The 13,793-nt window shown below is 55.8% G+C and overlaps 1 protein-coding gene across 1 annotated transcript in view; it reads right to left on the bottom strand.

The window, feature by feature from the left end:
* Window positions 1-8,245, bottom strand: part of LOC147122473 (guanylate cyclase soluble subunit beta-1-like) — a 55,257-nt gene extending 47,012 nt beyond the window's left edge. The window contains exon 1 of the mRNA XM_086005375.1: window positions 8,109-8,245. Coding sequence (XP_085861501.1) covers window positions 8,109-8,225 — 117 coding nt within the window. The 5' untranslated portion in view covers window positions 8,226-8,245. The remainder of the gene's footprint in view (window positions 1-8,108) is intronic.
* Between the last annotated feature and the right edge of the window lie 5,548 nt (window positions 8,246-13,793).

Here is a 13,793-nt window from a genome sequence, read left to right as displayed (position 1 = left end):
ATCCTGCCTTACCATATTAAAATCAGCTTTCCCCCAATTTAGAACCTTTATTTCCGGTCCATCTTTGTCCTTTTCCATGACTACCTTAAATCTCACCAAATTATGGTCACTGTCACCAAAATGCTCTCCTACTGACACTTCCATCACTTGCCCGGCTACATTCCCTAGAATTAGGTCCAGTACCGCCCCCTTTCTTGTAGGACTTTCTACATGTTGGCTCAGAAAGCTCTCCTGGATGCACTTTAAGAATTCCGCACCCGCTAAGCCTTTTACACTCTGACTACCTCAGTTAATATTGGGGAAGTATTATTACCCTATTATTTCTACACTTCTCTGAGATTTGCCTACATATCTGTTCCTCTATCTCCCCCTGACTGTTTGGGGGCCTATTATACACTCCCAGCAAAGTGCTTGCCCCCTTTTCATTTTTAAGTTCTACCCATATGGCCTCAGTAGAGAAACCTGCTAAGATATTATCCCTCCTTACAGCAGTAATTGACTCCTTGATTAATATTGCGAAACCCCCTCCTCTTTTACACCCCCTCTGTCTCGCCTGAAGATTCAATACCCCGGAATATTGAGCTACCAGTCCTGCCCCTCCCTCAACCATGTCTCTGTGATAGCAACACCTTCAATTCATCTGCCTTACTCGCAAGACTCCTTGCATTAAAATAAATGCCATCCAGCCTTGCCATACTCCCTTGTGCCGTTACATATTTGCTCTGCCTTTCAGGCTGACTTGTTTTTTCCTCTATATTTGGATGTGCAAATATCCCATCCCCCTGCCAAGTTAGTTTAAACACCCTCCAACAGCACTAGCAAACCTCCCCGCAAGGATGTTGGTCCCGTTCCGGTTCAGGTGCAACCCATCCGACTTGTACAGGTCCCACCTTCCCCAGAAGCAGACCCAGTGTTCCAGCAAACTAAAGCCCTCCCTCCTGCACCAACTCTTTAGCCATGCATTCATCTGCTCTATCCTTCTATTCCTATACTCACTAGCACGTGGCACGGGGAGTAATCCAGTGATTATAACCTTTGAGGTTCTGCTTTTTAATTTGCTACCTAGCTCCCTAAATTCTTGTTGCAGGACCTCATCCCTCTATGTCGTTGGTACCAATGTGAACCACGACCTCTGACTGTTCGCCCTCCCCCTTCAGAATGCTCTGCAGCCGTTCAGTGACATACTAGTCATGTCTGCGGCCACAGAAGCATCTATCCGTTCCCCTTACGATAGAATCCCGTATCACTATTGCTCTCCCACTCTTTTTCCTCCCCTCCTGTGCAGCTGAGCCACTCGTTGTGCCACGGACTTGGCTCTTGCTGCATTCCCCTGAGAAACCATCTCCCCCAGCAGTATCCAAAACGGAAAATCTGTTGGAGAGGGAGATGGACCCAGGGGACTCTTGCACTACCTTCCTAGTTCTTTTACTCTGTCTGGCAGTCACCCATCCCTGTCTGCCTGCTATCCACGAAGATCTCAGCTTCGCGGATGCTCCACAGTAACTCCAGCCGCAGCGCCAGCTCCAAAACACGGATTTCGAGTAGCTGCAGCTGGAGACACTTCCTGCACATGTGTTCACCCTGGACACCAAAAGTGTCCCTGACTTCCCACATAGCACATGAGGAGCACTCCACGCAGCCGAGCTGCCCTGCCATGTCCTACCCTTAATTTACTCCCTTTACTTCCTTTAAATTAAAGAATATTAAATACACTAGGGACCTTACTTCCCTTTAAACACTACTTACTCTAAACTAGAGACCTTACTTTTACTTCAACGACTGGACTGTAGAAATACTCACCAGGTCCTACTTACCAATCAGCTCCTTCCCTGGTTGTGATGTCACTTAAGCGGTTTCGCAGTTGTTGTTGTTTGACTGCTCCCACTCTAGGAATCTTTTCTTGATGTAAAGTAAGAACCTGTGGCGTACCGATCACAGAAAGGACACAATCCGCTTTTCGGTCCGTAGACTATAAATCAGACGTCATGCCTTTAAGAAGGATCACACCTTTAAGAAACTCGATCTGCAACATAGTTAAGCCCAGAGCGGGGGAGGAGCAGTCGAAGCTGTGGACTGATGAAAGGCAGTCGGACTTGGTGTAGTCTCTGACTCCATTTTGTGTTCAACATGCAGCCTCAACAATTAAACCTTTTCTGTTGAACCGCTCCGAGTTCAGTATTTTTTGCTAGGAGTACGTAGACTCCTACATTGGTGACCCCGACACTCAGGACAACTCCTAAGCGTAACCATGGCTGACACAAACGCAGTTTCTGTGAAGCTGCCGGAGTTCTGGGAGAACCTAGCCACCGCCTGGTTCCTTCAAGCCGAATCGCAATTCCGACTCCGCGGCATCACCGCCGACGCAACGATGTATGACTACCTCCTCGCCTCCCTGGGCAGCTCCACAATCACGAAAGTCTGGACAACACTACAAAACCCTCCGGAGGAAGGCAAGTACGCACATCTCAAGGCCGCGCTCCTTAAAAAATTCACAGCCTCCCAATTTTTGCGTAACTGCCACCTCCTCGACCTCCTGGGCCTCGGTGACTCCACGCCGTCAGACTTGCTCTCACACATGCTTGCTCTGACCGGCGAGAAACCGCCCGGCTCCCTCTTCCGCACGCTCTTTATCCGCCAACTACCTCCCAGCATCCGCCCGGCGATCGTGGCGTCAAGCCTCACGGACCTCGAGGCCCTGGCCAACTAAGCCGATAAGCTCCTGTCCGCCAGCTCCAACCACGCTGTCACCCCCGACCTGGCCTCCGCAGCGTTGGCGCGCGCTCCACCCTCTATCGCGCGGCCACACAGCTCGGCCACGAGGCCCCCCAGTCCCCCAAGCCCTCCGACCCAGGGCTACTGCTACTTCCATACCCGGTTCGGCGCACGGGCACGCCGCTGCAGCCATCCCTGCACGTTTCCAACCGCCCCCACACCGGCCTACACGATGGCCGTGGGGCAAGCAGGCGCGCTGCTGTACGTTACGGACAGCACCTCCGGACGCCGTTTCCTATACGATACGGGCGCGCAGCGCAGCATCATCCCCGCGTCCGCCCTCGAGATCCAGCGAGGCAGCCGCGGCCCTGCGCTGGCTGCCGCCAACGGCACGACATCTGGACGTACGGCACCCGCACCGTCACCATCGACCTCGCAGGCCGCTGCTACCACTGGGAGTTTATCACCGCCAAGGTGCTCTCCCCGCTCCTCGGTGCGGATTTCCTGTGCGCCCACGGCCTGTTGGTCGACATGCCTCGGCGCCGCCTCGTGGACATGAACACCATGTCACCTATCCCGGGCACCATGGCCCCCCCCAACCCGCCGAAATGGCGTGGCAGTGCCGCGCCCGCTCAACGGACGACTGCTCAGCACTCCTGGCTGAGTTCCCAGCCCTCACCAACCCGACCTTCTCTGCGAAAGTTGCTAAGCACGGGGTAGAACACTTCATCCCCACCACAGGCCCACCGGTGTATGCCCACGCCCGCAGGCTGGACCCGGCCAAGCTGGAGATCGCGCGGGCCGAGTTCGCCACAATGGAACAGCTCGGCATCATCCGCTGCTCCAACAGCCCCATGGCCTCCCCACACCACATCGTCACCAAACCCGACGGGGGATGGCGCCCCTGCGGGGACTACCGGCGCCTAAACGACGCCACCATGCCAGATCGGTACCCCATACCATTCAAGACTTCTCGGCTAGACTGGCCGGCCGCTGAGTCTTCTCCAAAGTCGACCTGGTGCGCGGTTACCATCAGGTACCAGTCCACCCCACGGACGTTCCCAAGATGGCCATAATCACCCCTTTTGGGCTATTCGAGTTCCTCCGAATGCCCTTCGGCCTCAAAAACGCGGCCCAGGCCTTCCAGCGGCTCATGGACTCGGTCCTCCGGGACCTGAAGTTCCTCTTTGTCTACCTGGATGACATCCTGGTAGCTAGTTCCTCCAAGCAGGAACACATCGAGCACCTCTGCACCCTGTTCCAGCGGCTCAGTGAGCACGGGCTCATCATCAGCCCAGCCAAGTGCCAATTCGGCCTCAGCAGGATCGAATTCCTCGGCCACCACATCACGCAGGACGGAGCCATTCCCCTGCCCGCCAAGGTGCAAGCCGTCCAGCAGTTCCCCCGGCCTACCACCATCAAAGGCCTCCAGGAGTTCTTGGGGATGATCAACTTTTACAACCGCTTCATTCCCGGAGCGGCCTCCCTCATGCGGCCCCTATACGAAGCCCTCCGGGGTAAGAAAGACAGAATGGCGATCGAGTGGTCGGCGGACATGTTGACCACTTTCGACTCGACCAAAAAGGCGCTCGCCGACGCCACCATGCTCGCTCACCCACAGCCCAACGCCAGAGTGGCCCTCACCATGGACGCCTCCGACCACGCGGTCGGCGCTGTGTACGAACAGTGGGTCGACGGGGCCTGGCAACCGCTGGCCTTTTTCAGCCGCCAACTGCGCCCCCCAGAGGCCAAATACAGCGCCTTTGACCGCGAGCTCCTCGCACTGTACCTGGCAGTCCGCCATTTTAGATTTCTTCTGGAGGGCCGCCCCTTCACCGCGTTTGTCGACCACAAACCCCTGACATTCGCGATGGCGAAATCTGCGGACCCGTGGTCAGCCAGGCAACAACGCCAGCTTGCCACGGTGTCCGAATTCACCACGGACATCCGGCACGTTTCATGTCGAGACAACGTGGTGGCCGACTGCCTATCCCGCCCCGCCATCCACGGCACCCACCTGGCAGTGGACTATGCTCAACTGGCAGCGGAGCAATGCACCGACCCCGATCTGCTCTCCGCGCCCACAACCCTCCCAGGGCTGCGGCTGACCGACATCGCCTGCGGCCCGTCCGCCGTCACAGTCAAATGCGACACCTCCTTGGCGCAACCCCACCCCGTAGTCCCGGCGAAAACGGGTGGTCGACATCGCCCACGGCCTCTCACACCCCGGCACCCGCGCGTCCATTAGACTGGTGGCCAACCGATTTGTCTGGCGCGGCCTGCGCAAAGATGTGCGCGTCTGGTCCAGATCCTGCATAGCTTGCCAGCGTGCCAAAATCCACCAGCATGTCAAAGCCCCACTCGAGGAGTTCACCGTGCCAGAAAGAAGGTTTGACCACTTCCACATCGATCTCGTCGGCCCCCTGCCGCCATCACAAGGTCACACGCATCTGCTGACAATCGTGGACCGTACCACCCGCTGGCCCGAGGCCATTCCACTGACATTCACCACCACCGCCGACATCGCGAGGGCGTTCATCGGTACCTGGGTCGCTCGGTTCGGCGTCCCCTCCGACATGACGTCGGATAGAGGCCCGCAGTTCACCTCTGATCTGTGGGCCGCCATCACCCGAAACCTCGGGGTGGCCGTTCACCGCACCACGGCTTACCACCCCCAAGCCAACGGACTGTGCGAGCAATTCCACAGGTCCATGAAGGCGTCCCTCCGCGCCAGCCTCGAGGACGAGGCTTGGATCGACCGCCTCCCGTGGGTGCTACTTGGCCTACGCTCTGCGGTCAAGGAAGACCTGCAAGCCTCGGTGGCGGAACTCGTGTATGGCCAGCCACTGTGCATACCCGGAGAGTTCCTGCCCACCGCCACGACCCCCTGGTCGACTGACCAGCAACGCCGCGCTTTCGCCAACCGAGCACAACAGTTCGCTCCGGTACCCACCGGCCGGCACGGCGAACCAGCAACCCGCGTACCAGCTAGCCTGCACATGGTCAAATTTGTTTTCGTGCGCCATGACGCCCACCGAGGACCTCTACGGCCCCCATACGACAGACCCTACAAGGTACTCCAGACGGGGAACAAGTTCTTCCTCCTCAAAGTGGGCGGCAGAACTGACAAGGTGTCGGTCAACCGGCTCAAGCTGGCGCACCTAGAGCCCGACGAACCCTTTCAAGTGGGTCAACCCCCACCGCGGGGCAGACCGCCTAAGAGCCCGACGCGTCCGACCGCCCCGCTCCCGACACCAACCGCCAAGAGCCGTTCCGGCTGTGCCATCAAGCCGCCACGCCGGTTCGTACACTCCCTACTAGCGGATTCTGGGGGGAGCTGTGTGGCGTACCGATCACAGAAAGGACACAATCCGCTTTTCGGTCCATAGACTATAAATCAGGCGTCATGCCTTTAAGAAGGATCACACCTTTAAGAAACTCGATCTGCAACATAGTTAAGCCCAGAGCGGGGGAGGAGCAGTCGAAGCTGTGGACTGATGAAAGGCAGTCGGACTTGGTGTAGTCTCTGACTCCATTTTGTGTTCAACATGCAGCCTCAACAATTAAACCTTTTCTGTTGAACCTCTCCGAGTTCAGTATTTTTTGCTAGGAGTATGTAGACTCCTACAAACCAATTCCCAACTCACAGCACTCTGTTTAAACGGCACTCAGGGCTCCACCCAGGGCCGCTGCTGCTGCCGGTGAGCCTGGGCCTCGCTCGCTCTCCCGCTGCTTAGATCCTTGGTCTCTGCGCTCAGTCTCCACCCAGGGCCGCTCTCACTGCCTCTGCCACTGGTGAATCTGGGCTGCTCTCTCTTTCTATTTGTCTATTTTCTAGCCTTCTGTTTCCTGTCTTCCAAACTCACTTACTAATTTACTGTCTTCCATTTCCAGCTTTGTTTTTCTCCCTTCAGAATCTATGCTCAGGTTCCCACCTCCCTGCCAAGCTAGTTTAAACCCTCCCCAACAGCACTAGCAAACCTCCCCGCGAGAATATTGGTGCTGGCCCTGTTGAGGTGCATCTCGTCTGGCTTGTACAGGTCCCACCTTCCGCAGAACCGGTCCCAATGCCTCAGGAATCTAAAGCCCTTCCTCCTGCACCATCTCTCCAGCCACGCATTCATCCACTCTATCCTCCTATTTCTTTACTCACAAGTGCGTGGCACTGGGAGTAATCCGGAGATTACTACCTATGCTAAAAACATCCACACAAGTTGGGCATTGCTCTTTTGAACTGTTCCTTTAAAGCTCCTGTGTTGTCCAAAGCATTGTAATCTGAACAATCAATTTGATATCACTGCTTGATAACTAATTAAATTAACTAACTTCCGATTGTGGTTACAGAGCTTGTTTGTTTTTCAGATCAGCCTCCCCGTTGTCGCCAAGCCAGAGCTCCAGGGCTGGCTTCCTAATTCCCTGTGGCCTTCATGCTCCATTCCCCTGCTTACCCATTCCATCCTATCCCCAGTCACACTGCTGTCTCCCAGTCCCACACACCAGACTGCAGATTCTTGCTCCAGCTCCAGGTTCTAAGCCACAGTTTGTCTGTAACTCAAATGTGTTGCAGGCACTCCCAATATAGCAATAATGGACGGTCAGTGGCTCCACATCCAGCATGACATGAATAACAGGTCCATCTGGCCTAGCATAGAGATGCATCATAGACCCAGGACCTGGCACACTCAATCGTACCAAGGGAGAGATTGTTTAGCCAGCTTCAGAGGGTCGGAGCTCCAAGTTTGGCTCCAGGTGAGTGGAAAACAAGACTGAGATGAACTGAGAAAAGAGACACGGAAAAAAAGAGATACAGAGCAAGAGAGAGGAAATCTATCAGAGTCATACAGAGTGAGAGACGTACAGAGCAAGAGAGAGAAAAGATAAACCGAGAAAAAAAGGTAGAAAGTATCTGAGAGGCATACAGAGTACAAGCATAAAAAAGACAGAAGGAAGGGAAGACAGGAGAGAAAGGGAAAGAGCAAGAAAAAGAATCAGAGACAGAGATGCAAACCTACAATGACTGCTTATGATATTAGCGAACAAATGTTTAAATTTTAAAAGGTTTTTAAAAAACTCCATTAAAATAGAAAACAAATGATGTCACACAGGCACATTAAGCTAATACCACAAACAATAATATCTAGGATACAAAAACAATGGGATAAGATATATGCAACTCATACAGAAACCACAAGTGAGACAGAAAGAGTGGAAGGCAAAAAAAAGAGCGAAACAGAAAGAATTAGAAAGTGGGCAATTAGGCAAACAAGCAGTGAAGAAGAGAGAGACTATTTTTTGTCCATGGAGGATGCCATTGAAGATCAGCCAGTATATTAAATGTACCACAAAGAAGGTGAATATGACCAGTTTTTGTAAGTTCATAGCTTTGCACAACTTACCTGTACAGGTTCTCCATCAACTTTCACTTGCCCTGCGATCTCCATCATGTCCAAAGCAAGGTGGCATATGGAATGAGCATGATGGACACATGGCTCTGGCAGGCCACTCACAGTCATGTATTTATCCCCAACTGTCTCCACCTGAATAAGGGCAAAGGCCAGCCTCATTAAAAGTTCCTTAATAAAATAATGTTCAATTTAAAATTAGCAGGGATACTAAATCTTACAATCCTTTCAACTGTAACATTAATTTAAAGCAGGCAAGTCACCATCAGTATATATTCCTTTTAAAGTCTGAGTCTTGTTCAACAACAACTTGTATTTATATAGCACCTTTAACACAGCAAAACACCCCAAGGTGTTTTACAGGAGTGTTATCAGACAAAATTTGACACCGAGCCATATAAGGAGATATTAGGACAGGTCAAAGAGGTAGGTTTTAAGGAGCATCTTAAAGGAGGGAAGTGAGGTAGAGAGGCAGAGAGGTATAGGGAGTAATTTGCTGTGCTTAGGGTCTAACCAGCTGAAGGGCCGGCCACCAATGGTGGGGCAAAATAAATCGGGGATGCGCAAGAGGCCTGAATTGGAGGAATGCAGAATTTTTGGAGGGTTGCAGGGCTGAAGGAGGTTACAGAGATAAGAAGGGGTGAGGCCATGGAGGGATTTGAACAGAAGGATGAGACTTTTAAAATCAACGAGTTGCTGGACCGAGAGCCAATGTAGGTCAGCAAGCACAGGGGTGATGGGTGAGCAACCTTTGGTGCGAGTTAGGATACAGGCAGGAGAGTTTTAAGTTTATGGAGGGTGGAAGATAGGAGGCCGGCCAGAAGAGCATTGGAAGAGTCAAGTCTGAACGTAACAAAAGCAAAGATGAGGGTTTCGTCCTCAGATGGGCTGAGGCGGGGCAGAGATGGGTGCTACTACCAAAGTGCAAGTAGGCAGTCTTGGTGATGGAAAGGATATGGGGTTGGAAGCTCAGGGTCAGATAGGACATCAAGGTTGCAGCAGTTTGATTCAGCCTCAGATTTAATCATCCTTTCATCACCTATTTCAGTTCAATTTTTAATATATACTTATTATTGTGCTGTAAATTCTGATAACATTGTCAGAGATATTAGGTCACAGGATTTCCTGAGTCTGGCAATGAAAACTAATTGCCATATAGATTTGTATAGCAATATTTCTAAAGCTTTAAAACCAGTGGTGCACATATAGGGTTGTCAACCGTACCAAATTCCCAAGGAGAATGGGGCATGGATCTCACGGTCACAGCTACTCATAGCCAGGAGATCTTTGCACTTCAAATGACCCGCTGCAGCAGTACTCCCCAACCCCAACTATATGACGTCACCGCCTGCCGCCACAGTGAGATGCGAGTGGAGGGGAGGGAGTTGAGAATGCGTGGCTAAAGAGTCGGGAATGGGAGGGAGATACTTGGCAGTGGTGGTGGGGGGGGGGGCGGAAGAGACAGGAGTGAGGAGGGGGGAATTGGGAGTGAGGAGCGGGGAGTTGCGAGTGAGGGTCAAGTGAGTCAGGAGAGGTAGAGAGAGTCAGAGTGGGGGGGAGAGTTATGAGTGGGGAGAGCGTCAGGAGTGGGGGGGGAGAGTCAGGAGGGGTGAAAGCATCAGGAGTGGGGGAGAGAGTCAGGAGTTGGGGAGAGGGTCAGGAGTGGGGAAGAGTCAGGAGTGGGAGCGAGTCAGGAGTGGGGGAGAGTCAGGAGTGAGGGGAGAGAGTCAGGAGTGCGGGAAGAGTCAGCAGTGGGGGAAGAGTCAGGAGTGGGGGAAGAGTCAGGAGTGGGGGAAGAGTCAGGAGTGGGGGGAGAGTCAGGAGTGGGGGAAGAGTCAGGAGTGGGGGAGAATCAGGAGTGGGGGAGAATCAGGAGTGGGGGGAGAGCCAGGAGTGGGGGGAGAGAGCCAGGAGTGGGGGGAGAGAGTCAGGAGTGGGGGGAGAGTCAGGAGTGGGGAGAGAATCAGGAGTGGGGTAGAGTCAGGAGTGGGGGGAGAGCCAGGAGTGGGGGAGAGAGCCAGGAGTGGGGGTAGAGAGTCAGGAGTGGGGGAAGAGTCAGGAGTGGTGGAGAGAATCAGGAGTGGGGGGAGAGAGTCAGGAATGGGGAGAGAGTCAGGATTGGGGACAGTCAGGAGTGAGGGAAGAGAGTGAGGAGTGGGGGGAGAGAGTCAGGAGTAGGGGAGAGTCAGGAGTGGGGGCAGAGTCAGGAGTGGGGGGAGAGTCAAGAGTGGGGGGAGAATCAGGAGTGGGGGGAGAGAGTCAGGAGTGGGGGGAGAGTCAGGAGTGGTGGAGAGAATCAGGAGTGGGGGGAGAGAGTCAGGAGTGGGGAGAGAGTCAGAGTGGGGAGAGAGTCAGAGTGGGGGGAGAGTCAGGAGTGGGGGAGAGTCAGGAGTGGGGGGAGAGTCAGGAGTGGGGAGAGAGTCAGGAGTGGGGGGAGAGTCAGGAGTGGGAGAAGAATCAGGAATAGGGGAAGAGTCAGGAGTGGGGGGAGAGTCAGGAGTGGGGGGAGAGTCAGGAGTGAGGGGAGAGTCAGGAGTGAGGGGAGAGAGTTAGGAGTGGGGGAAGAGTCACGAGTGGGGGGAGAGCGAGGAGTGGGGGGAGAGAGTCAGGAGTGGGGGAGAGAGTCAGGAGTGGAGGGAGAGAGTCAGGACTGGGGGAGAGAGTCAGGAGTGGGGAGTGTCAGGACTGGGGAGATCGTCAGGAGTGGAGGAGAGAGTCAGGAGTGGGGGAGATAATCAGGAGTAGGGGAGAGAATCAGGAGTGGGGAGAGTCAGGAGTGGGGGAAATTCAGGAGTGGGGGAGAGTCAGGATTGGGGGCGAGTCAGGAATGGGGGAAGAGTCAGGAGTGGGGGGAGAGTCGGGAGTAGGGGGAGAGTCAGGAGTGGGAAGAGAGTCAGGAGTGGGGGAGAGAGTCAGGAGTGGAGGAAGATTCAGGAGTGGGGGAAGATTCAGGAGTGGGGGGAGAGTCAGGAGTGGGGGGAGAGAGTCAGGAGTGGGGAGAGAGTCAGGAGTGGGGGGAGAGTCAGGAGTGGGGGGAGAGAGTCAGGAGTGGGGGGAGAGAGTCAGGAGTGGGGGGAGAGAGTCAGGAGTGGGGGGAGAGTCAGGAGTGGGGGAGAATCAGGAGTGGGGGAGAGTCAGGATTAGGGGGAGAGTCAGGAGTGGCAGAGAGTCAGGAGTGGGGGAGAGTCAGGAGTGGGGGGAGAATCCAGAATGGGGGAAGAACCAGGAGTGGGGGGAGAGAGCCAGGAGTGGGGCGAGTGTCAGGAGTGGGGGAAAGAGTCAGCTGTGGGGGAGAGAGTCAGGAGTGGGGACAGTCAGGAGTGAGGGAAGAGAGTGAGGAGTGGGGGGAGAGTGAGGAGTTGGGGGAGAGTCAGGAGTGGGGGGAGAGTCAGGAGTGGGGGGAGAGTCAGGCGAGGTGAGATTCAGGACAGGGGAGAGCGTCAGGAGTGGGGTAGAGTCGGAGTGGGGGAGAGAATCAGGAATCGGGAGAGTGTCAGGAGTGGGGGAGAGTTAGGAGTGGGGGGAGAGCCAGGAGTTGGGTGAGAGTCAGGAGTGGGGGAGAGTCAGGAGTGGGGGGAGAGTCAGGAGTGGCGGCAGAGTCAGGAGTGGCGGGAGAGTCAGGAGTGGGGGAGAGAATCAGGAGTGGGGGAGAGTCAGGAGTGGGGGAGAGTCAGGAGTGGGGGGGGGAGAGTCAGGAGTGGGGGAGAGTCAGGAGTGGGGGACAGATTCAGGAGTGGGGGCGAATCAGGAGTGGGGGAGAGTCAGGAGTGGGGAGAGAGTCATGAGTGGGGGGAGAGTCTGGAGTGGGGGGAGTCAGGAGTGGGGAGACATTCAGGAGTGGGGAGAGTCAGGAATGGGGAGAGAGTCAGGAGTGGGGGAGAGAGTCAGGAGTGGGGACAGTCAGGAGTGAGGGAAGAGAGTGAGGAGTGGGGGGGGGGAGTCGGGAGTGGGGGAAAGCCAGGAATGGGGGGAGAGTCAGGAGTGGGGGAGAGTCAGGAGTGGAGGAACAGTCAGGAGTGGAGGAACAGTCAGGAGTGGGGGAACAGTCAGGAGTGGGGGAAGAATCAGGAGTGGGGGAGATAATCAGGAGTGGGTGGAGAGTCAGGAGTCGGGAGAGAGTCAGGAGTGGGTGGAGAGTCAGGAGTGGGGGGAGAGTCAGGAGTGGGGGGAGAGTCAGGAGTGGGGGGAGAGTCAGGAGTGGGGGGAGAGTCAGGAGTGGGGGGAGAGTCAGGAGTGGGGGGGAGAGCCAGGAGTGGGGGAGAGAGTCAGAAATGGGGGGGAGAGTCAGGAGTGGGGAGAGAGTCAGGCGTGGGGGGAGAGAGTCAGGAGTGGGGGAGAGTCAGGAGTGGGGAAGAGAGTCAGGAGTGGGGGGAGAGACAGGAGTGGGGGGAGAGTCAGGAGTCAGGGGAGAGTCAGGAGTGTGGGGAGAGTCAGGATTGGGGAGAGTCTGGAGTGGCGGAGATTCAGGAGTTGGGGAGTGTCAGGAGTGGAGGGAGAATCAGGAATGGGGGAAAAGCCAGGAGTGGGTGGAGAGAGCCAGGAGTGGGGAGAAAGTCAGGAGTGGGGAGAGAGTCAGGAGTGGGGAAGATTCAGGAGTGGGGGGAGAGTCAGGAGTGGGGGGAGAGAGTCAGGAGTGGGGAGAGAGTCAGGAGTGGGGGGAGAGTCAGGAGTGGGGGAGAGAGTCAGGAGTGGGGGGAGAGAGTCAGGAGTGGGGGGAGAGAGTCAGGAGTGGGGGGAGAGTCAGGAGTGGGGGAGAATCAGGAGTGGGGGAGAGTCAGGATTAGGGGGAGAGTCAGGAGTGGCAGAGAGTCAGGAGTGGGGGAGAGTCAGGAGTGGGGGGGAGAATCCAGAATGGGGGAAGAACCAGGAGTGGGGGGAGAGAGCCAGGAGTGGGGCGAGTGTCAGGAGTGGGGAAAGAGTCAGCTGTGGGGGAGAGAGTCAGGAGTGGGGACAGTCAGGAGTGAGGGAAGAGAGTGAGGAGTGGGGGAGAGTGAGGAGTTGGGGGAGAGTCAGGAGTGGGGGGAGAGTCAGGAGTGGGGGGAGAGTCAGGCGAGGTGAGATTCAGGACAGGGGAGAGCATCAGGAGTGGGGTAGAGTCGGAGTGGGGGAGAGAATCAGGAATCGGGAGAGTGTCAGGAGTGGGGGAGAGTTAGGAGTGGGGGGAGAGCCAGGAGTTGGGTGAGAGTCAGGAGTGGGGGAGAGTCAGGAGTGGGGGGAGAGTCAGGAGTGGCGGCAGAGTCAGGAGTGGCGGGAGAGTCAGGAGTGGGGGAGAGAATCAGGAGTAGGGGAGAGTCAGGAGTGGGGGAGAGTCAGGAGTGGGGGGGGGAGAGTCAGGAGTGGGGGGAGAGTCAGGAGTGGGGGACAGATTCAGGAGTGGGGGCGAATCAGGAGTGGGGGAGAGTCAGGAGTGGGGAGAGAGTCATGAGTGGGGGGAGAGTCTGGAGTGGGGGGAGTCAGGAGTGGGGAGACATTCAGGAGTGGGGAGAGTCAGGAATGGGGAGAGAGTCAGGAGTGGGGGAGAGAGTCAGGAGTGGGGACAGTCAGGAGTGAGGGAAGAGAGTGAGGAGTGGGGGGGGGGGAGTCGGGAGTGGGGGAAAGCCAGGAATGGGGGGAGAGTCAGGAGTGGGGGAGAGTCAGGAGTGGAGGGAGAGTCAGGAGTGGAGGAACAGTCAGGAGTGG

This window comes from Somniosus microcephalus, chromosome 2, assembly GCF_052327205.1.
Source record: "Somniosus microcephalus isolate GS21.2 chromosome 2, FLI_Smic_1.0, whole genome shotgun sequence".
Classification (NCBI taxonomy): Eukaryota; Metazoa; Chordata; class Chondrichthyes; order Squaliformes; family Somniosidae; genus Somniosus; species Somniosus microcephalus.
The sequence above is the reverse complement of the archived record's forward strand: the minus strand, read 5'-3'. Positions and strand labels throughout refer to the sequence as shown.